The 24,629-nt window shown below is 36.6% G+C and overlaps 1 protein-coding gene across 1 annotated transcript; it reads left to right on the forward strand.

Moving 5' to 3' along the window:
* Window positions 1–229: 229 nt before the first annotated feature.
* Window positions 230–20,117, forward strand: DENND6A (DENN/MADD domain containing 6A; the record flags this gene model as incomplete). The annotated part of the gene is made up of 19 exons (XM_010087312.1): window positions 230–268; window positions 363–405; window positions 3,268–3,380; window positions 4,181–4,261; window positions 4,641–4,746; window positions 5,878–5,957; window positions 7,507–7,569; window positions 8,668–8,723; window positions 9,063–9,185; window positions 9,362–9,457; window positions 11,921–12,015; window positions 13,823–13,888; window positions 13,978–14,042; window positions 14,672–14,761; window positions 16,875–16,928; window positions 17,024–17,133; window positions 17,714–17,816; window positions 19,400–19,474; window positions 19,986–20,117. Coding segments are annotated over 19 exons (1,590 nt in total), but the record flags the coding sequence as incomplete, so codon positions are not given.
* Window positions 20,118–24,629: the final 4,512 nt, after the last annotated feature.

Raw genomic sequence — 24,629 nt, forward strand, 5'->3', positions numbered from 1 at the left:
ATCTGTATGGTCTCCAGCTGGCATCCAAAATACCCTGTAAAGATGGATGATCAAATTAACTTGAAAGCATATGAAAAATAATAACAGTGATATAATATTAATAGCTTACAATTGAAAATAGCATAAAGGCTAGGCAGGTGTTTGAGGGTTCTATCATAAAAATATTTAATAGAAGCTTACTGCTTATACCCAGTTTATTTTCAAATAAAATAATACTTTTTTCCTGTAGGTAATATATCCTCCACATTCAAAACTCACAGATAAAGAGGTAAGCCATGGTTGCTGTGTAAGTCTATAATTTGTTTTTAGTTTAGTAGTTTCAGGCAATATAACAGCTCTCTTTTCTTTTCCCTACCCTTTAGAAAACCAATATTTGCTATTTGTCTTTTCCAGATTCTAATTCAGGTAAGTGCTTCCTTCACTCTGTAGTTGTCTGTTGTTGGACTAAGTAATGTTAAAAAAGATGAATCAGACAATATAAATTAATAGTTTTAGTTTAAATGCTTCTATGAATATCAATATTACAATGCAAAAAAGTTGTAAGTAAGTTTAAGTGTAAAATGTAATTGTCTGTATTGCAGTGAGGTCAGAAAAGTCTTTTTTATATAAACAAAATGTCAGGAATGTGACTCTGTAAGACCTTATACATGACACACATGCAGATGTTTCAGAATACTTTGCAAGTAAAGAATTAATGTCTTTATCACACTTTTAAACAAAATAATAATGTCATACTAGAGAGAAGTGTAGGCACAGAATATGAATGGTTTAATAAAGCAAATGGAAGGGATATGGAACCATTGTTTCTTAAATGAGTAAATGTGTATTTTCTAAATTCATAACAGTGAAACTGACTTTTAAATTCAAACGCATTTAAAAAGAACAGTTGTGAAGGGAAGACCTAGGCTATTCTTTATTCTTGATGCTTCTGTTGCTGTGTGTGTGGTCCTGCTTGCTAAATTCTTCTTTAATCTAAACTTCTACTGTTCTGCTGCCAAAGAGAAATAGGAGGCATGTGGCTGATGACTTGGAACACCTGCAAAAAGATATGGCAGAAGTACAGACACTTCCTTTTACATTAATTTCTTTACAAAAGTCAAAACCTGTAGTAACACACTTGTGCCTATAATTGCTCTTACTTTGAGCTTTTGGTTGCTCTGCAGCAGAACAATTCTGGTATGAGGTGATGCTTTTAATGTGTGTAAGCTCTCTCTTATGTAATATTACAGAATATCTTGGCTAATTTTTCCCCTTTGTCTTAATGTCATTACAATTAAGATATTTTCTCTGTTGTTGATATCCTGTATGTAAATAGAGGAAGAGCTGCTTTCTATTGTTGAGAGAGATGGTTAACTGTATCTTCTTATTGGTCATGTTGTTAATGATTGTAAATCTGTCCAACCTTCACAAAGTGTATTGAAGGTACAAAATAATGTGTTAGGAACAAAGGTTGAGTTTTTAAAATTTTGTTTTTTAAAATAAGTGGCGGTAAGGTTATTTCAGGCAGAATAGGTATATGTAGGGAGGCTTTACTTTCATCAGGAAAAAATCTTTTAGATCCTCTGTATAGCTTTTTATAATAGTTTTTGGGTTTTTTTTGTTTTGTTTTGTTTTTTGTTTTTTTGGGGTTTTTTTTTTGCTTTGGATGAAGGGAACTAGCTATGAAAACTTGGAGCAAATATTTAGCGCTGTGTTGCTGGCATGTGCTGTGCTTTTTCTTCTGATTTGGTCCATATTGCTAAGTACTTGCTTTACTTACCTGTTTGGCTTGGATGGTTATCCCATCACAGTGCTTTGCTACTTTTGGTTTTGTCTTGGTGTGTTTTGGGTTTCTCGCTGCGATTTCAAAGGTTTCTAAGACTCGGACCCGAGTGTGCTGAACATGCCAGCATTAGTCCACCCTGCCAGTTGCACAGCCAGTGAGTCTGACTGAGGGTTTGGGCTGTCTGTGGTTGCAGCAGCAATATGTATGTGACTGGAAGAGAAGATGAAATTGACCTTCTAAGTCTGAAGAATAGTTATCTGGAGAATGGAGCTCTGCCTTACTGTGTAGTCAGTTAGCACTGGCTGATATGAGACAAGACAGCTGGGAAGCTTTCAGATGATCAGCAGTGACTTCATGACTTTTTTCCTGGAGGTCTTTGCAAACTATCTCCGAAAGCTGTAAGAGCAAAGCAGCAATGAAGAAGTTAGATTCAACATAGAAAAACAAGTGTCCTTTGCCAGCCAGAAATTTACTGCTGTAACAGTAGCTATAAGTTTTATAGTAGATTGATTTTTATAGTCACTTACATGAACATTTACATTGTTATGGCGAAGATAGTCCACTTACCAGGAGGTTGCCTTTCAGTTGATTGTGTTCATGGTAATAACACTGCATTCCAAAGGGACTTTTTTTTTTTTACAGGTTTGCTAGAGTAACATACCCATGTGTTCTTAACGTTCTGTTCAGTTTACATAGCTTCTACTTTAACTAAAGGTTTTTTTGGAGCTTTTCTTTTAACAGCAGACAGAACTTATAATAGCGAGAACACAGCCATGAGAGGTATCAGTGATGCAAGTTCTGATACTGCAGTTCTCATGTTCCACCTGAAGAAAGTTTCTTTGATATCTGATACAAACTTAGCCCAAATCTATTTTCAGACTGCACATAGTCAATATACATAATTACATTTTTCTTTCAGAAATTAATTTTGGTAGAAATTAAGGGAAACTTCACTGCTTGGGAGTATTACTAGGAAGTAGTACTCAGGTTTACTTGGTTTTCTGCAGTTAGTTTTGTGGCTTTCAAAAATACTGAGTCGTAGGCCCGCACATGGAGTTATAAGAGATCAGCACAATACTCTTACAGTGTGACTTATGAGTGAACTGTTTGGTGTCAAAAAAAGGCTAAGTACAGTCACTCAACAGAGAAATGACGTTGTTAAGATGATCAGAACAATACAGGCAGACCAATAAAACGTGTCATAACAGTAGGAGGACAACCATTAGTAGACCTGTTAAGGATATAAGTCTAATAAACTCACTGTGAGGCAGAGCAATTTTTTTTTTTCTTGTTGAAGGTAAGATATTTATTGTTGCCAAAGATGCCAAATTGTTCACTTATATGAATGTATAAATGGCTGCAATAGCAGGGCACAACAGGAGTGCAAGATAAATGAACCAAAACTATTATACCTCTTTGCCTGTAAACAAGTCCTCATGTTAAACAGGGCTCAGGCTCAGCATACTGTCTGTTTGTTGTTTATCTCTTCCCCCCCTATGTAGGTTGTCTTGGGGACACACAGTTTTGTTTTAGATTTCGACGGTCTCCTGGAAGGAAAGTCTCACTGTGTTGTTTTCTGGACCAATTGGATAGAGATCTACCAGTTTACTTAAAGGTTGGCAATAAGAAGAAATGACCTTAATTTATTTTGTGTAATGCTAATTTATAGATCTTCATGCTTAAATTTAGTGCTTGAAAAACAGAATCTCTGAACTGGATGTCCTGAAAGACAAAGCTCAGCAAAAATTTTTTGTAGCATGTCATTATCGTAATAAGTAACTAATAATCAGTTCTGTTAATTATTCTTTTAAGCTTTATTACTATGGGTTTTGGACTGCAAGGAATTAAATTGAAGACCAGACCTATTTTGTTACTGTCTAGAAACTCTGATTTTCAAGTTCAATTTAGATCTCTTTATGTGGCAAATACTTGAATTCCTGTTTGTCGGAAGGGTGAAATTGATGAAGGATAAAATGTGAGAGCGTGCTTCTTTAATATTTCAAGAATCTTTCATAAAACTAATACATTGGAAATCCAGTTTTTATCTTTTCACATCCATGCTTTGCCTTAAGGTTTTTAACTGCTGAAATCTTTTTAGTGCTACTTTGCAAAATTATGGGTGTTGATTTATTTCTCAGGAAATTAATTCTATTTTTGCTTTCATGGTTTGTCAGGAGAAAGTAGATATAAAAATAGTAAAGCCAGAAGGCACAGCTGTTTCCACGCACTTTTTTTTTTTCCTTTGAAGTACTCATTAAAAAAAATAATGCAATAAACAGAGTAATCCTTCTAGTTTATTATATCTAATCAGCTTTGGAGCTTGCAGGGAAATAGACTTTTAAAATGCATATTGGATGCTTTGGAAAGAAGGACAGTATCAGGTTGTTGTATTGAATTCTTTATTTTCTTTTGCAGAAAGATCCAGCGTATTACTATGGCTATGTATATTTCAGACAAGTTCGAGACAAATCATTAAAAAGAGGCTATTTCCAGAAGGTAATTTCAATTATTTTACGAAAATAATAATTCAAAAATTAGTTATGTTTTAGTGACCTCAGGGGAGCAGGAAGAGTATCTTGCTCTCTTAACTAAATTTGTTGTTGATTTATAGTAAGGTGGTCTGATTTTACATCAGCTATGTGATGTTCCAGCTGCACTGTGAGAACAGAATTTTTTTGTGTGTTTTTAAAAAAAAAGGATGGAACTTTTGGGAGTTGTTTGTTGGCAGTTGCCTGTAGTCAGACATGTGGTTGGCTTGCATGTGTGAGAAAAATCACACCTGGTGTTCTCTGAGGATAATCAACAGAACTGCAATAGAACTGAGGGAAAGGATTAACTTAAAATTATATTTTTGTTTTTTTACTCTTTATTCCAGTCACTGGTCCTCATCAGCAAGCTACCTTATGTCCATCTCTTTCGCACCATGCTTAGGCAAATAGCACCAGAATATTTTGAAAAAAGTGAAGCTTTCCTGGAAGCAGGTAGTGGTACTGTTATGTTGTTCTAGAAGAGCTCTTAAAATATCACATACTTCTTTTGGAGAAATAACAAACAACAGTGTCAGATTCTAGTTTGTGTTTCTGTCTTCTTGCAGGGTAGAGGGTTGAAACTTCAGCAAACTGGCTTGATTTCTAGATCACTGAACGGAGCTAGTCTAATTTTAGGTCCTCTGGGAGAGTTGAAGCTCCACCCTAAAAACCATCTAGTTTTCTTGGATGTTTCGGGACCAGCTGCCCAGCACAAGTAGCTGATGACAATCCTTAGTTTGCACTCTTCACAAATAAAGTGCTTTTGGGCATTCTGACAACTTCTGTTAAGCAGCTGTACAAATGTCATCTTGTGTGGGTTTTTTTGCGGTTTTTTGTTTGGTTGGTTTTTTTGACCAAAGGGAAAAAGCGACAGAGCAGCACTGATAACAGGTGCCTCAGCCTTACTGTAGAACTTTAAGAGCCAGAGAGGGCCGAATGCAAAATTTATGTGCTCTTTCCCAAGAAGTGCTGTGTTCTTTGTACTGTGTCTGCCCTACACAGGATTGATGTGTTTGTGGTTTCATTGAGCAGCTATTTCTGGAAGGGATTGTATTTTTTAATCACCTGTAGATAAACAGGGTTTTTTTTGACAAGTTGTATTATGAACAAAATAAGCTCTGCAAAAACTACAGGCATTAGTAGTGGTATTCATAATTGTTTACAACAAAATGATCAAAAACATCCTAGCCAAGCTAGAAAGCTAGCTTTCTCCTTAGCTACTTGTGTTTATCTGTTCTACAGTAGCTAATGTACATAAATGTGTGTATCCTTGTCAAAGTTTCTTAATATGTACTTTCATGGTTTCTCACATAACATTTCTTCAACTAATTGTGAGTCTAGTTGCTACAAAAACTGGCAGACAAAAGGATAGTTTCCCTGAAATGGAGACCTTTATGGTTCTAATGAAATAATACATTAAGAATGTCAAAAAGGGTGTAAAACTTCTTTAAAGTGATCATGAGATAAGTAGAACTGTTGCGGGCTATCAGCACTAATTTAAAATTGCAATGTGTACAAGGGTGACTACAATATCATGGGTTATAGTGTGTATAAACTAGTTATAATTTATACTTTTTCCTGAAGTTTGTAGCGATGTTGATCGTTGGCCACCACCAATTCCAGGGAAAATACTGCATTTGCCTGTTATGGGTATTATAATGAAGGTAAATACTCCTGCACTTCTTTTTCTTTGAGGGTATTTTCTCCTCCATTTACTGTGTAGGTACTCACTGCATTCTGCCATGTTTTCAGTGTCTCATACTTCAGAACAGGAATAGATGTATAGTGCACGCAGAGTGAAGGTCTGGGAGATCTTGATTAGGTTCCTTGACTGGGGGGAGCGGGGGAGGATCTTTTATGGTGTACAGGTTAACATGTAATTTTTGTAGATATTAAGAAGCCATGTTTCAGTACAACTACTAATTGCAGTGTCTATATTATCCTTCTGGAATATGCATTCTAGGAGACTCTAATGCTAATTATATTTGTCAAATCAAACATTAAGTAACACTTCAAAATACTGAAAATTAAATTCCAGTCAAGCAAATTAAATATATTGATGAAAATCATTTTTGTTCCTGAAGTTTGACAAATAAAAATCTTTTTTTGGCCCACACACCAGAAATTAATTTCCTGGTCTGTTGATAATTTTCAATTAAAGGGAAATACGTCTGAAGGAACCCATTAAAGAAGTTGTATCTAGTGCATAGGGAGGAATTGTAGAGGTTAAGTGGTGGCTAAGAACTGGGCCTCTGGGAGCCATAGCATCTTCATATGAAATGCAATTAAATAGTTTTAATGGATCCAGAGGTTACAGCTGGAAGTACATTCCTCTTGAGTTTATGGCTAGACACATGTACCTCACCAGGGAGAGGGAGAGGAAGGAGAAGTTTCTGAAGCTGTTCTGAAAGCACAAATTTAATAAAGCAGTGTTCTGGGTGATAATAATGAGTGTCAGATATTTGGGTATGTATATCATATAATGGTATTATATCTCATATAATATATGTTTGGGTATTGTCTGCATTTATTTCATCAGTAATTCTCATCCATAGGAGTTGAAATTGCATTCCTAAACTGAGTAAAGCCATCGTTACTGTCTTCAGTGATACTGTCTCTCTTTTTTTACAGTGCTTGGTCAGTCAGTTTTAATTGTTGTGTATGAAGTACACCCATTTGTGTACATGAGCTTCCAGTATGATTAAATTTGTAGTACTGAAGGCTTATAGATGCAGACTGTGAGGTCAGAAAAATATATTTATGTTGTTCAGTCTATTTGGATTCTGCCTCATAGCCACCAGGATGTCTGATGTTTTAGGAGAGCGTTTTTTCTAAAAGTAATTCTGTACCACCTTAAAATCCCATAACCTTATTTCAGATCATTCTCTCCAACATTTAAATATATTTTTATTGACGTTATTGTAATAGTTGTGACTAATGTTATCAGTAGTCTTTTTTAACAGAAGTAAAATTTTCATATTCTAATATTAAATTTGCAATGTAGTACTGCATAGTATTGCACATTGATGCCCCATAGCAATGATTTGTACTTTTCAGCTATGTATTCATTGTTATGTGGATGTTCTGTAGAGTAAATTAAGCATCATGCTGTAGTACATCTCTTTAAATATATCTCATCTGTATGTCAGCATTTTAAGTCTCTGCTGAATTTGATACAAGGAAAAAAAAAACACCTTTCTTTTTCTTTCCAAGTTGCGGATTCCAACATATCGTGACAAGCCTGGAACAACACCGATAGTACAGAATATGCACCAGGTAGAGATTAGATACTTCTGTTGTATATAACCCCAACACAAGGCTAAATATCTGCCTTCATTCTTTTAAAGTTCTTCATAAAAGACTGGTAGCAAATCCTCATGTACTTTGATAATAATGAAATCCAGTGTCTTTGAAACTTTGAGGAGGAGTCTTGAGTTGGATTCTTCATAGAAAAAAGGTATGAAAAGTATGCAGTTAGCCCACGTACTTTAGAAGAGGGTGTCCAGCTCCTGGAAGAGGATAGTTGGCTGACAAAATTACTGAACTGGAACATTATTTTAATGGTTGAAACTGTAACTTAAAGGAGGCCTACAGGAAAGATGGGGAGGGACTGTATCAGGGAGTGTAGTGGCAGGACAAGGGCTAACAGTTTTAAGCTGGAAGAGGGAGACTTAGATTAGATATTAGGAAGAATTTTTTTTCCTGTGAGGGCGGTGAGGCAGTGGCCCAGGTTGCCCAGAGAAGCTGTGGATGCCCCATCCCTGGAGGGGTTCAAGGCCAGGCTGGATGAGGCTTTGAGCAACCTGGGCTAGTGGGAGGTGTCCCTGCCCATGGCAGGGGGGCTGGAATTTGATAATCTTTAAGGTCCCTTCCATCCCAAACCATTCTATGATTCTATACTAAACCATGTTTGTTTTTTTTTAAGGATGAAATCTGAATTAAAAATCTTCAGCCATAAAAGACCGTTATAAAACAAATCTGTCTGTGCCTTTATGTGCTGCATGAAGGTTTGTTTTTTTTTAAGGATGAAATCTCAATTAAAAATCTTCAGCCATAAAAGACAGTGATAAAACACATCTGTCTGTGCCTTTATGTGCTGCATGACTGTTGTTTAAAACAGCTTCAGTATTTTTTTATCTTTTCTGGACTGAAAGTTGCATGCCTATAAGTGGTGTGTGTGTTGGGGGAGATTTTGCTTCTAGCACACAAAAATAGTTACTTTTGGAGATAATGTAGTATGTACTGCAGTAGTACAGTAGTGGTAAATAATGAGAGTATATACCATCTACTGTCTGTAAGCATTTAAGGAAAACTGTTTCATTTAATATCTAGGTATTCTGATGACTAAAAACCAAGCATTGCGATGTCTTTTAGGCAGATGCTCAGGTCTCCATGGCTTTACCAACTGTTCATGAAGTAGATCTTTTCAGGTAGGAGTTTGGACTGATTTATTCCTAGTTGTGAATTCCCACAAGTCAAAGATTTATGACGCTTCTGTAACACATATCTCATAGCTCACAAGCTAACGTTTATCGGTATTGGTTTTAATATTCTTTCTCTGTAAAGCTGGCTAAAAACCAATTCAGACAACATGTAGGCTGAAACTGCAATAAATAAGCAAGTTCAATAAGTGTTCCATTTTAAAAGAGTATTTTATATGTTTCAAATTACTATTAAATGCTACTGCCAACTTCCTTTTTATCCAGTTCTTAAATTCATATTTCCTCTGGTTATGTTAAGTGTATTAAAATACCTCAATCTGGTTCTAGGTGTTTCTGTCCAGTGTTCTTTCACATTCAGATGCTTTGGGAACTAGTACTACTGGGAGAACCACTCGTCGTGATGGCACCATCACCATCAGAATCCTCAGAAACTGTGCTGGCACTTGTTAGGTAAATGTAGTGGAGCTTTCTAACTGATGATCAAGTGAGTTATCGTAGATTGCAGCTAAGTGCAATTTCATTTGATCTGAATATAACAAAGCATTACAAATTTTAGATTTGCTTGTTTCTTTAATGAAATGTGCACTGTACACCTACAACAAGCTTATCTTCTTTCTACTTTGCAGTTGTATTTCACCGTTAAAGTACTGCAGTGATTTCAGGCCATACTTTACCATACATGACAGTGAGTTCAAAGAATATACAACTCGCACACAAGCCCCGTAAGTAAATCAAACTTTGTTGTGAAGATATTTCTCAAAGCCACTCATAACCATAAATGTTTTAAGATTCTGCTTAACTATTCTGAATTTCTATCACTAGAGAATTACATTTAGACTCCTTACTTACAAGGTTTATCTTACAAAGTGCGGTAATTAATTCTATAAAGTTTTCAGTCCAGTTAGATAGGATAAAGTAGTTATGAAACAATGTCATTATTAAACTGCATTTGAGCTTCATAGGATACTTGTGTACAGAATAAGTAAAACTGCATATATGAAAGCTAGAAAAGTTGTGCTTTTCTGTAAGGGTTTGTCTATGCAACACCAGCTCTGTTGTAGCTCCTTGGGAAATTGTGCTGTAATTGTTATTTTTAAGCAATTACTAAAGAAAGTGACTTCTAGAATTCAACATCCATACAGCTGTTTTGTGAAGTTAATTTAGTCGGTGTCCTAATTGAGACAATTTTAAAAGTAAATATCTCTTCACTGAATTTGTTAGGAAAACATTGTAAATAATTCAGAAATTAAGATTCTTTTTTCAAGAGCATGTGTCTACAAAAACAGTTCTGTTTGAAACTGCTTTAAGGACATACTTTCCCCCCCCTTTTTTTATCCTACGCTTATTCTGAGAGCATACACCTCCAATATTTCTTACTATATGTTAATAAATAAATAAGTGCAACTTGATTTGGGAATGGAATGCATGTGTTAGATTCACTGATATTTTTATAATTTTTTTCTAATGTCTGAAGAGGCAGTGGTTGTTGTGTTGGGTTTTTTGTTTGTTTTGTTGTTTTGTTGTTTTGGTTTTTTTTCAGATTGTTTGTGTTTTTTTTTACTGTATTTTTCCTCTCAACTAAAGTATTGCCAGAGATAGAGCAGTGGAAAAACATACAAACATAGGCACTGTGTTTCAGATTCTATTCCATGGGAATAGTTACACAGTATGTAATTTAGTTTCTAAAAATAATTCCAGGAAGAATTTGTTAAACTTTAGTAACCCATGTTTAAAAATTGCATCTGCTCTTCTGTAGCAAAACAGAAAGGTTGTTCAGTATGTGCATTAGGTAGAGTTGCTCTGGCTTTCTTACAGACAACGGAAAAGTTGGAAAGACTGGAAATACGCTTTTAAAGCAGTGGCTCTAAGAAGGGGAAGAATACAGATCATGCAGATTCAGTGCATTTTTATTACCTTTAGCGAGAGGGGGAGCAAAGGGATATTTTTCATCTTGATGTTTAGATTTTTTTTCAGAAATTACTTCAGTGGTTTAAAATTGGAATTGGTACTGGTAAATATGATATTAAGGTTCTTAAAGGTGACCAAGTAGCTTACCAAGTCTTGCTATTATATCACCAGTAGCATTGAAACAAGATTCTTTATGGTTTGCTACCAGTTTACCTTGACCTGGAGAATTATTATTTTTGTGTGTATGTAAATGAAAGCCTCACTTGACTTTAACTCTTGGTCTTTGACCCTCCTGTTAGTAAAAGAACGTCAATTTGTGTACATTGGTCCAAACCAATTCTGTGTGAATCTTGCTTTTGGGTTCCCACAAAATACACACGAGAACATTTTCTAGTTAAGTGAGGTTAGACTTGAGGCATTCCTAGGCAGAAGGAGAATGCCTGTTTCTAATATGGCAGTTCCAATGAGGCTTGCAGTTACACTCTCTCCTTATCTAACATTTGGCTGTAAAATGGATAGCAGCCACTATACTGAAAAATATGGTGGTGTTTCATCATATTAGTGCTGTGAATCCCAAATTCTGCAGGCCTATGTTGTAGCAGCAGCCCTATGCTCTTACTGCCTCTTGTTCTCTGGGTGCCCCTGTGCATCCTCAAAGACAGATTCTAAGCACAGAGTAGACAGAAAAATCTGACAGGCTGTGAGCTTGGGCACAAGGCTATTAATATGCTTGTACTTCATCACTTGATAACTGCTTTTTGACAAAGAATGCTAAAGTGTTGGAAATGAAGTAGGATACTAAGTGTCTCAATCATGTAATCTGAGCAGTAACTCTGCTGAGAAGTCTCATACAAACAGCAGTTACGTTGACATGCACATTCAAGTACTGAGAGTGTGTTATAATCAACCTTGAAAAGTAGCAATTTGTGTTTCAAACATGGGTCAGATTCCTGCTCATTACAAAGAAGGAAAAAAAAAATAATCAGATAATACCCTGTTCTCATCATTGCAAATGGACAGAATTTAGCCAAGAGTCTAAGCAGAAGATGTCATCACTTATAGAGAATAACCACTACCATTTGGACTTTAAGATAATCTGTCTTGCTATTTTCTAAAACTTTGGAACTTTGATAAACACACTGTGCTCTTATGTGTAACTTAGAATGTAACTCTTAAATACAAGAGGAAAATAATTTCAAGTTAAGAATTAAAGTTGACCTTTTGTATTAATTAAGACAGAAGCTCTTACTGTCATATTTTAAACATTACTTTTCTAGACCATCTGTCATTCTAGGGGTGACAAATCCTTTTTTTGCTAAAACACTTCAGCACTGGCCTCACATTATCCGAATTGGAGATATTAAACTTCCAGGTAAGGTACAAATATCTTCTACAGTCCTGTGCAACAAGATCTAACTTTGTGCTTATTTATTTACAAACATATGTAATTTAGTTAAATTAATTTAGTGTAATACTAACCAAATCCTCATGGATGTAGATCTGTCAGGTGAAATTAGCCTCGAGTACTGTATGTCTTTCATTGCCAAATCTAGTATATTAAATGCAAAAGGTGGTAATACTCATTAGTAATAATGTTTTACCTTTTGCACAACCCTGTTTTTGTATCTCTACCAATAAGGTATTAAAATGAGAAGTATGATTTATTACTGATGTTAATTTTAGGATGAGTAGAACGTAATAAATCAGTCACAGCAAGTGCACAGAAAGTAAGACCCATATGAAAGCTAAGTTTGACTGTTACAATAACATAAAAAGTTGTTTGTTGACAAATGTTTTGATAATATTTTTCTAATCTGGCAGTATTCCAGTAATTACTGTTTATTCAAGTTGGATGATTTCCTTACATGATTGAGTAGAATTTTAATGTAATCTTTGGATAACGTGTTAAATGCTAGCCTGTAATAAAATACTGCAGTACTCTAATTATTATATGAAATTCCTGAATGTAGCTGTTTGCTGTGACAGGTTCACTATTTTGTTCTGAAAGTGGGAATGCATAAATACCCAGTTAGGATAATACACAATGAAATTCATTTTTGTAGAATAAGTTACATTCAATTTATGAATACACTAAATGAATTAAGGATTATGTACAGTGTTCAATATAATAAGGCAAGGTGTTGCTTTACTTTAAAATCTCGTGTGTGCTTCAGAGTACTTGGGGGAATTTTGGGGAGAGGGAAGGAAGCAGGCAGAGTTAGCTGGCTGCTGTGTAGTTAAGGTTTGGAAAATAGAATCTTAATTAAACTATTAAACCTCTGCAAAGCCATAGACACAGGTTGTCTTCAAATTTGATAGACAATTTTGAGTATGAAATTCTAAAGTTTTGGTGCAGCTCTTGAAATGCTTAGTCAGGAAGTTCTAGGGATGTATTTGTCTGACCTGCCTTTAAAAATTTACATTTTATCGCTTTAGGGACAAAGAGAGGCCTTGTGATTTTTTTGTTGTTGGGGTTTTTTTCCCCTTTTCTCCCCACTCTGCACTTTCAATAGTAATTTATACTGTTATCTTTTCTGAAGTTGAGCATCCTACTAGATCTAAGAGGAAGGTCCTGCTGAGGCTGCAAGACTATTAACAGGGTTTAGGGTCTTCTGGCTGGAGAAGAATATATTTGAAAAATAAACAAAAAAACCCTTAGTTTGGCCTATGGAAAGGAGACTTAAATTTATTTTCTTACAACACTTAACTCCATGGCCACTGTTTTAATTTCTTGTATACAATGTTTGTTTGTCCAAGATACTAAAGATTTGTTATTGAAAGCATTTACCCTAAGGGGAACAAAGGAAGATGGAATAAAATTTGAAATTAATGAAACAGTCATTCACTGCTATGTAGTCAGTATTTTTCCTTGGCTGCTTTGATTCAGAAGGTGGTTCTTTTGGTGTTTTGGTGTTTTGGTTTGATTTTTCATGCTTGTTTTTTTTCAACAGGGAACCCTTATATAAGTTAAAAGCCTGTATGCTGTTATTCATGTGTTTACTAGATATTTCTGGATATATACTTGCTTGTCAGCGTTTCTAATGCCTCTTACAATATTGGATAGTCTTCCAAATGAAAGTATCAGTTTCTTAAATCAGTGCAACGTGTAGCACATCAACTGTAGTATCTAATATTAGAGATGGAGATTTCCAGTAAGGTGGCTTCAAATGTTTTGGCAGGTGAAGTTCCAAAGCAGGTGAAAGTGAAAAAACTGAAGAACTTAAAAACTTTGGACTCCAAACCTGGTAATAAGTTGCTTCAGAGTTACAGTATTTTAATTTTAAAAAGTATACCCCACTTTTCCTTTGGCAATATGCTGTTTTTTTTTCTTTAGGTGTTTATACCTCTTACAAGCCATACTTGAACAAAGATGAAGAAATCATCAAGCAGTTACAAAAGGTAATACTGCAAGATTCTTCTCAATGGAAGTTGCTTTGTGTACTGGTGTACAGTGTTTTCATTTAAGGTTGAGCTCTGTCTACATAACTGAAATGAAACTAGATTTTGTTTCCTTTGCCCCAGTTTATAACTGAACTGATAGATATACACCGTCATTGTAGAAGGGCTGCTGCCTTGTCAGCAGTTTCTATAACAACGTGAATGGTAGAGCTCAAGAAGTTAGCTTAATAATTTAGAGAATTGAAATGATTGATCAGTTAATCTGTTCTGGGTTTTCCATCCTCTGCCATCCCACTCTGGTCTCTTTGGTCTAGAAATCTTGCGCATGAGGTGTGTGAGAATCAGAGCTTCCAAACTTGTTTTGCACAAGCTCGTTTATAGACATTTTTCTTACCTTGCATTTCTTTACATGAAAATAAAAAAATCAGCAATAGAAGGGATGAATATCTGTGCAAAAGAACTTGACAGTATTGCTTTCCTTTAATGGTTCCAGGGTAGGGGGTGCTATATATAAGGTTATGGCAAATTAATACAGAAACACTGGAATAAATATTCTTAAAAAAAACCCACAACTACTTACATACTTTGGCCTAACAGACTTGTTGTGATATTTTATTTCGTTTTTTAAGGGTGTACAACAGAAGCGTCCTACAGAAGCACAGAGTGTGATTCTTCGTCGGTATTTTCTGGAATTGACTGAAAGTTTCATTATTCCATTAGTGAGTTCTTAGACTAATGGGTTTTTTATATATGCAATATGGAGTAGCTTTTTTTGGCAGCCTGACTGAATAAGTCCAGGACCTATCCAGTATCTAGCAGTGTACCTCTGGGGTCAACACAGGGTCCAGTCTTGTTCAACATCTTCATTAGTGGTCTGGATGACGGGGCAGCGTGTAACCTCAGCAAGTTTGCTGATGGTACAGAACTGAACAGAGTGGCTGATACACCAGAGGGTCATGCTGCTGTTCAGAGGGACCTCAACAGGCTGAAGGAATGGGCTGACAGGAACCTTGTGCAGTTCATCAAAGAGAAGTGCAAAGTCCTGCACCTGGGGAAGAATAAACCTATGCAGCAGCATATACTGGGGGCTGCCAGGCTGGAAGGCAGCTTTGCAGAAATGGATCTGGGGGTCCTGATGCACATGAAGTTGAACATCAGCCAGCCATATGCCCTTGAAGCAAAGAAGGCTAGAGGTATCCTGGGCTGCATTAGGAGGAGTGTTACCAGCAGAGTGAAGGAGATGTTCCTTCCCATTAATTCAGTACTGGTGAGGCTACACCTGGAGTATTATGTCCACTTCTGGGCTCCACAGTACCAGAGAGAGATGGAGGTACTGGAGAGAGTCCAGTGAAGGGCCACTAAAATGATTGAAGGACTGGGGCATCTTTCATATGAGGAAGGGCTGAGGGAGCCAGGACTGTTTAGCCTAGTAAAGAGAAGGTTCACAGAATCATAGAAAGGTTTGGGTTGGAAGGGACCTTAAAGATCATTGAGTTCCAGCCCCCCTGCTGTGGGCAAGGACCCCTTCCTCTAGACCGGGTTGCTCAAAGCCTCATTCAGCCTGGCCTTGAACACCTCCAGGGATGGGGCATCCACAGCTTCTCTGGGCTACCTGGGCCAGTGCTTCACCACGCTCACAGAAAAAAATTTCTTCCTAATATCTAATCTAAATTTGCCCTCTTTCAGCTTAAAGCCGTTACCCCTCATCCTATTACTACACGCCTTGTAAAAAGTCCCTCTCCAGCTTTCTTGCAGGCTCCCTTTCAGCACTGGAAGGCTGCTCTAAGGTCTCCCTGGAGCCTTCTCTTCTCCAGGCTGAACAACCCCAACTCTCTCAGCCTGTCCTCATATGGGAGGTGCCCCAGCCCTCTGACCATATTTGTGGCCTCCTCTGGACTTGTTCCAACAGGTCCATGTCCTTCTTGTGTTGTGGGCCCCGGGGCTGGATGCAGTACTCCAGCTGGGGTCTCATGAGAGTGGAGTACATGGGGAGAATCATTAAAGTTTAGAGAATTTTTCCCTTTTCCAGTAATTTTTGTGCACTCACTGCTGTTGTGCTTGGCATGAAAAACTGTATTTAGCACATCTCTGTTCCTTTCATCTGCCCTGTACAGACAGAGCATTTAATTACTTGTCCTCTATGCAATTAATTTACTTATCTTACTATTTTGCCATGTATGGCCATTTGCGTACAAACACTTTCAAAATGTATAGCAGCTTATATTGATGTGCTTGTGTGGGCTAGCAAGGCAGAGCTGCTTCCTGTTGTCAGATGTTAAGCTTCAGCAGTGGCCTTATTGAGAAATGTCTCCACTACTCGTACATTAGATGGCCAGCTGGGGCTCTAGCCCTGCCTTTGCCAAGCAGGGCTACTGCAGAGATGCCCACAGCTGATATACAGCGTTTTGTAGGTTAGTTCTGTATTTAACATGTGTATGAGGGACTCTGAAAATCACTTCCAAACACTTGATACAGAGTGGGATTAATGTTTCAAATCGCCCATGACATGAAGGTACCTGTGGACTGTCACCAAAGAGAGATACTTTACTAGGGCTGGGAGTTCAGGATATATATATTCCATGTATACATTTGCTTCCTGTCCTCCTTTCCCTCATGTCCTTCTTGAATCTTGCTGACTTAAAGTTCTGTAGTTGGGGAAGAATACAAAGACAAGCTCCTTCTGCTTTCATGGGGTAAATATGCATGACCCCACCCTTTACCAGTACTTAGAAGAGAAAGTGCTGTGGTCAGAAATGATAAGTGAACATAACACATGGACTGTGTGTCTTTAATAACGGTTATGCAAGCAGCCTTTCTTTTTCCTTTCCCTAGGAACGTTATGTGGCAAGCCTAATGCCTTTGCAAAAATGCATATCACCATGGAAGGTAAGGACATATAGTTTAAATGAGCTGGAAATTGGTGATGAGAGAAAACAGTTATGGTATGCTGCTGATTTTTTTTTGTTTGTTTGTTTCCATAGAGTCCACCACAGCTGAGGCAGTTTAGCCAAGATGACTTCATGAAGACACTGGAAAAAGCAGGACCACAGCTCACGTCAGGTTTAAAAGGAGACTGGATAGGACTTTACAGGTCATTTCTTTCATCAGCATAAAAAAAATTAAATTATACCAGTGAAGACAGATCAGTAATACAAATGCTCTTTTCCTGAGCAAACTTATTACCGGTATTGATTTGAGTAAGATTTACTTTTAGAATATATGCTTTAATAGGAATTTGTAGGGCTTAGTACACTTTACTTAAATCTCTTTCTCTGTAACCTGTTTTCATAAGATGCTACTAACACTACACATCTCTGTATTGCAGTATTATTTGTGGTTTTATTTCTGGTTCTGACTTGATTTCGCCTTCTAATCAAACTGAAAGATAAAAATGAGGATATTTCCAACTGAGCCTTGCTTTCTTCCTGATGAAATTCCTAATCTTCATTGTCTTTCATACTCCTTGTCTGAAAGGAGTTGTTTTCTCAATCCTTGTCTTGATTAATAGAAGCACCTGTTATACTCCACTTCAGAACATTAGAAAGTCAACAGGGGAAGGGTCTTAATACCTTCTTCAACCTCAAGCATAATTACTTTACATTTGATTATGTAGAAAACTGGGTGTTATCAAAGCGGTAATTAAAATATCTTTTGCTTTGGTGTTTTACCAGGCATTTTTTGAAATCACCCAACTTTGATGGTTGGTTTAGGAGCCGGCAGAAAGAAATGACACAGAAGTTGGAGGCCCTTCATTTAGAAGCACTTTGTAATGAGGTTAGAAAAATGTGTGCTTATGATTATTGTAATAAAAATATATTCCCCTTCAAGTCCATTTTACTCCTGCTTTTTTCACTAGTTGACCATAAAAACGAGGACAATTTTGTCAAGTCTGATCTAGCAAAACATAAACTTGTTAACCAAGAAAAAGCTAGAACTAACATAGCAAAAGAGAACATGAAATACAGTTTGTTTTTTTTATAATGACTGTCATCATTTGTAAAATGTATCATTAATCCTTTTTTGTTTTGTTGTGTATTTTGAAATGGAATATTCCCCCCTCCAGAAAAAAAAAGGGGGTTTCCTCTTATTTGGTGTTATCTAATTCAGCTTCCTTCCTTGGCATTCCAGCATGTTTTTATTTGTGATATAGTTTGTAGCTTTGAAGGTATAGACTCAGTGAGTACCACAGAAAATTGACAAGTAATTAGATATAGATAGTAAATAAGCCTATAACTGATACATAGTAATTGGAAGTTGAGAAGTGAAATCTGTTTATTGATATATAACAAAATGCCACAGAAATTATCTTACGTTGTAAGATCCCTTCTTTACTTAAGAAGCTGAAGTGGCTATCAGTATAATTTGAGTCAGAACAACTGATAAAGAAAGGTATAGCAGGAGGAGAAGAGATTGTACAGCTAGAGAGGGAAGACAAAGAACAAAAACATAAGTCAACACCACAGCTTTAAAACAAACAAAAATTGTGCTGGTTATTGTTAAAAAGACATTAATTTTTACCCTTGCTTTGTCAATTCCGAGAGGGAAAACAAAGAACAAAAACATAAGTCAGCACCACAGCTTTAAAACAAACAAACAAAAATTGTGCTGGTTATTGTTAAAAAGACATTAATTTTTACCCTTGCCTTGTCAATTCCTAAAGAGTAAATTGTAGCAACCCAAATACATTGTTCCAATAGAGCAGTCCAAATAACTTGCAGGGCAATACCTTCGTCAATTATATCACCTAGAGTCTATCCAACTATATTTGACATTAATTTATTGTAAGGAAAGGGAATGTGTCATAAATTTATTACTGACTCTGTTGATTATTTTTTTTTTGATCCAAGTGTTACATCTTTCTGTACATGAGCATGTCTTTAATAGGTGAATAGTAAAGGGGTAAGGGAACAGAACTTCCATAAGAAAATTCACTTAACAAATATATTTTACTAGTTATCGACTCTGTCATCTCCTTTAATGCCCTACAAAGAAGTGTTGCCTGGCACTATTTTGATATTTTATTGTGCTGGCAGATTGGATTTGGTAAACATTCACTGCCATTTTGCCTCGTAGATACTATTTTTGAAACTAAGCCTCTTTGGCATGATTTTTTTTTTCCTTTGTACTGTGTTTATGTTCTCATCTCCACTTTTCCTAAGTCCAGGGCAAACATGCAAATAAAGCAGATTTTGCAGTTCACAGTAGAGACAGTAAATGAGTGAAATGAGTTTAGTAAATGGCAGGAGAATAAGGAAAAGGAGAAGATTCATTCTGCACAGTAGGTGTAAATTAACAGTACTTCTGAAAATTACATATGTTGCCATAAATATTTCAATGATTAATTTTTATTCTTTCAGAACTTGGTTTTCTGGAGTCAGAAGCATACTGAAGTAGAAACAGTGGATCTTGTCTTAAAGTTAAAGAATAAACTGGTAAGTAACTGAATTGAACATGGCTCAAATTTGCCTGACTTAACTAGATAAAAGCAAATTTAGTTGTGTTTACGGGTACTTAAATGAAAATATTGCTTAAGATCTAGGTAGCTCAAGGAATCAGTCATTCAGTTTTTTTAAAACGAAACCAATTCATTTCAGCCATGACTGGAGAGTTAGCTATCTACCCAACATCATCCAGCTACGTGGGAAGCATTGCACTGACTTGTCTTTTTTAAAAACTGGTTGGAACTTTGTGACTGATCGAAGTGGGAGAAACGCTGAATCCTCAGGGAAGCAGAAAACCAAACTGTCTTGAGATTACTGAAAGTCCAAATCAGCATTAGCTCGTGCTGTTGTGTGGTTGTTGAGGAAGCCTGCTATTGTCCAAATTCCTACTCAGTCAGTAAATGAGGAATTCATTTTCCAGATGTGCTAATATCTCATTTGGGTGTGTCTTAAGGTAAACTTGCCTTTTTAGTAGAAATGATGTCTTATTGTACCTTTGCAGTTGCAGGCTGACAGAGAACAGCTTCCTGTGAAAACTGACACTCTGAAAAAGCTGCAGACACACATCAATGACATTATACTAGCACTTCCAGATGATTTACAGGACATCTTGCTCAAAACAGGCACAACATGATCTCCACTGAGCTTTTTTTGTGCAGGCAAAAAAAAAGGCAAATGTAGTTTCACAGAAGGCAGTGGCTTACCAACTTCGGAACACAGATCTAAATAGTATATTAACACTACAAATTGACTGTACTAATAGTATAGCCCACTATACTAATTTAACTGTTTTTTCTGCTTAAATACCAATGCAACTAAAAGAACTCCTGTGTCTAGTAATGTTTGAAATAAGTGCTCTTAAAGAAAAATCTGTGGACATATGAGACTATACCACAGTATAGGACCATGGTGCAATGCTGGCATTGCAGAATGTTGGTGCTGCTATACCCAATCCTGTTAACTCAGGGGTAGGCAATATTGATCCTGTACTGTCCTCTTGATCTTATCTGATTGCTTTTCTTTTCTTTTTTTTTTCCTTTTAGTTTTCATCTGGTGATAAACTCAACTGGCATATTATGTGACTTGGTCACAATATATTCTAGTTGAAGTATTTGACCAGTAAATCATTGCTTTTAAAACTGTTTCAGGGACACCTGAAGTAATCAGAAAGGTTCTTAACTTTCTTCCTTTCTCCTCCTTATCATCTCTTCAAACCCATGTTAATTTAGCATCTTTAAAGAAGAGAAGGCAGCTGACAAAAATTTCCTGAAGTCTCCTCCATTCAATGTCAGTTGATTAGGGTGCTCTTACTCACATGCCTTAAATATAAAGTAATTGTACACTAATTGACGGTTTTAAACTGCTAACATTCAGGATTTAAAGTGGATCACTAGAGTAAATGTAAGTATGCAGTATTCATCACAGGAAATAAACACAGCAGTGTTCTAATATGGATTTTTAAATCAGTTATTTCAGTAGAGTTAGCTGATATACAATCTCTTTCAGTTGGAGATAATAGCAGTCAGCTCCTGTTAAAATGTTTAATTTTTTTTTACTTTATTTTTTTACTTATACCAGTAGGGTGTTTGAGAAGGTAATGGGGCTGGAGGGAGAAGATGTTGTCTTCAACTGAAAAAAGCCTATGGAAAGGTCAAACTGTGGCATAAAATTATTCTCAGTTATATGCATATAGCAGACATGCATAAAGAATGTGATATTTATCTTCTTGAGCAAGTTTCAGTGGTATATAAGAACTTTAGCTGCTCCACATGCAAAGTTGTACTTGGACCAGTTTCAAGAAGAATAAACTTAATGCTATAGTGTACACACAGCATACACTTTTATATAAAAAGTGGATCACAGTTATAAAAAAAATTCTGCTTTTAAGTGCTTGTAATTTTTAAAAACTTAAGACATAATCCTGCTGTAAGAATATGCTTTTGTATGATAAATATTTCATACCATCTTTCTAAAAATGTCTTATTTAGATATGAAGTGTCACAATGGTATTTTTATGAAAATATGTATTTTAATACTGTTATGGTTTGTATACAATTACTCATGACCAAAAGTTTAATGTGTCTATAATGTTACTTAAACTACACCACTGCAGCATTAATTTCTGACTTGCAAGTTTTTTGCACACCCTGATGTATACCATTTCTAATCCAGAAATTAATGAGGCCATTCGTATACTAAATTATCTTAAATATTTAATCTAGAGCACTGTGTAGTTTCTTGGAACTATGTAAACTGGTAACAACTATGATAACTATCACATGACTGCAAATATGTATTTTTTTAAAAGAAAATAAAGGGTTTGATTTTTATTTTTTTCTTTGGAAGTTATGTGACTTAAATGATGGGTGTCTTTTGTTTGTTTGTTTTTCCCCTCTCCTACGTAAGCAAAGCTTGTAAAGCTTGTAAAGACTGCTGCTTAGTCTGACTTTATGAAGTTGTACCCATTAGGTGACCAGAAATACCTGATGTGATGGAGCGGTGCTGTAGTTTGATCACGCATCATGGTTGTAATATGATAGAGCTGCAGGATCCTCAAGGACACAGATGGCAGGGACTGGCTTCCAAGCAAAATTTATCCAATCTTCAGTCTATTCCCTGTATACATATGAGAGGCCCTTGAAGAAACATGGTAGTGGGAAGCAGACTGCAAGCAAAGCTCAGTTTGGGTTTCTTTAATGAAGTTGATATTAGTTAAAATCCCTGAAAAACTAGATGCTTAAACAGAGTGAGAATCTTCTCCAAAAGAAGGGCAAAAATAAAAGTTGTATTGGGTTGTTTGCTTTCTTCATGAGTGACTTGTAGTGCTTTTAGTAATGATGGTTCAAAAGGACCTCAACCTATAACTACAAGTCTAGGCAAAATGTAGTCGCCAAAACAGGAACAGTCTCTCCTCATTGCACGTTTCTGATGTCCTGTCTCCCTGCAGTCCTTTTATACTGAGCACGCATGTTTTGGTGAGCGATGCTTCAGCCACGCATAGTGGTGCAGTGGAGGAATTGCATCAGCTGCAGAAAGTAGTTGCCAGCTTGATGAGCTGGAATTTTCCTACCCCTATTTCCTGGTTTTGTTCTGTTTTGTTCTTAATTCAATGTGCTTAAAATATAGGTAAAGGCTTGTTCTAACCATTGTTCATCTGAGGCTTGACAGCTAAATGACAGTGCAAAACACTACTAGTTTCATTAATGTTGCCTGTGTCTTTAAAATAAATATATACATATGTATGTACACACACAGATTTTAGGACCAGAATGGGAAAAAGCCTGTAAGTGAAGGAGAGAATACCTGGATGATTAGAAAGGGTCCTAGAAAAGAGGTAGGAGCTGTTCAGTAATGAAATGCTAATGATAAAGGGTCCTATTGGCTCATCGGGAGAAGTTAATACCGCCACAATTAGTGTAACAGGAGAGTAAACTGGACATGCATAAGCTGGGACTTGCTAGATTTTTTATAAACAAAAATAATGCCAAGAACAAAAACATGAGATCAAGTGCAGTCAAATAAAGGTGCAGCTAGTCCTTTAACAGTGTTAACATTGATTATTTGAATTGAGAATGAATCAGAAGTATGTTGTGAATACTAGTTAATGTATGATTATACAGAGCAACCACTTACGTTAATGTTGAAGAGGTGATTATTGACAGTTGCTTCTAAAGCAAATGTTTGTTAGACTGTACTCAAACAACTGAAATAATGAAAGGCATCTATTAATGACCTAACTAGTAACAGTATGCCAGCTTGGAGGTTTAGAAACTAACTTACTTACTTCAAAAAGAGTCTTTCAGATACTTTGTACTACACTTATCCTCAGTTAAGTTCAGGGAACCTTAACTTTCCTGGCCAAAAAAAGGTGTAAATACTGAGTGCTCCAAAGAGAAGATAGGTAAGTATTGGAAGCCTAGAACTGGTCTCCTCAAAACTATCAGAAAATTTAGATCTAATAGTTGATCAGGATCATGTTAACATCTTAGGCACTGACTAGGTTAAGTTAAAATATGTATTTGAAACTTACATTTTTATAAAAATATAACTTTTACTTCAAAACAGATTTTTGGTTCAGAAGAACATAGTTAGAACATAGTTCTTGTTGGAACTAGATGATGTTTAAGGTCCCTTCCTACCCTAACCATTCTGTGATAATTTAAAACTTGAGTAAGACTCTTAACATGACACTTCAGAACAGCCTAAGCTGAGTCCCGCTCACAGTAGCTGCTGTTAGGATCTGATTCAGGACTGTCTCTAGCAGCACCATTAAAGATGTTTTTCTTTAACAGAGAATAAGTAGATAGCTTCTGTTTGTGTACTGACATAGCAGAGGTAGGCTGCAACTCCCTTGAAAAATTTTAGGGCTTTTGATTGAACCAAGGCTTCCTTGGGAGAGGGAGCTCAGTCACCTAAGTATTAAATGCAACTCTTTCTTTAATAGAGAATAAGTAGATAGCTTCTGTTTGAAAAATGAAACTACTGACAACTTTTGTGTACTGACATAGCAGAGGTAGGCTGCAACTCCCTTGAAAAATTTTAGGGCTTTTGATTGAACCAAGGCTTCCTTGGGAGAGGGAGCTCAGTCACCTAAGTATTAAATGCAACTCATCTTATGTTGCCCCAAATTTAATAATTGCCAGACTATGAGATTTTTACAGTAGCTGTGAAAGAACCTGTTCCAGCTGGTTATGAAAGCAAACATACCTCTCAAAAAAGGGCATGTTTCTAACAAACCAGAGCTGGTTCAGTTTTGTTCCCATATTACTTCCCTCTCTCTGCTGCTTCCTGGCCAAGAAACCGTGTGCTGTTCTGGTGCCAAAATCACACTGTTCAGTGCCAAATCACACTGTTCTGGTGCCAAAATCACACCGTTTTTTCTTGACTCTGGAGCCTCCTTGGCTGCAGAGGGTCCGGGTTGTAGAAACAATGTAGGAAAGAGATCCTGCAGCAATCAGTATCGCTGTGACAGAGCAGGGTGGGGTTTATTTGTCAGTTACCGGGCTCTGTGGCTACCAGGGTGTCCTTGGGGGCTCTCTGAGGAGTGGACCCCTGAAGCCCTTGCCTCTCTTGCTCTCAGCTGTCCTTTGGGAGAAGGGCCTGTTGGCTGTCACCCCTCAGCCAAAGCCCAGCGGGAGCATGAGCT

Source organism: Pterocles gutturalis, unplaced genomic scaffold (assembly GCF_000699245.1).
Source record: "Pterocles gutturalis isolate BGI_N339 unplaced genomic scaffold, ASM69924v1 scaffold5121, whole genome shotgun sequence".
NCBI lineage: Eukaryota > Metazoa > Chordata > Aves > Pterocliformes > Pteroclidae > Pterocles > Pterocles gutturalis.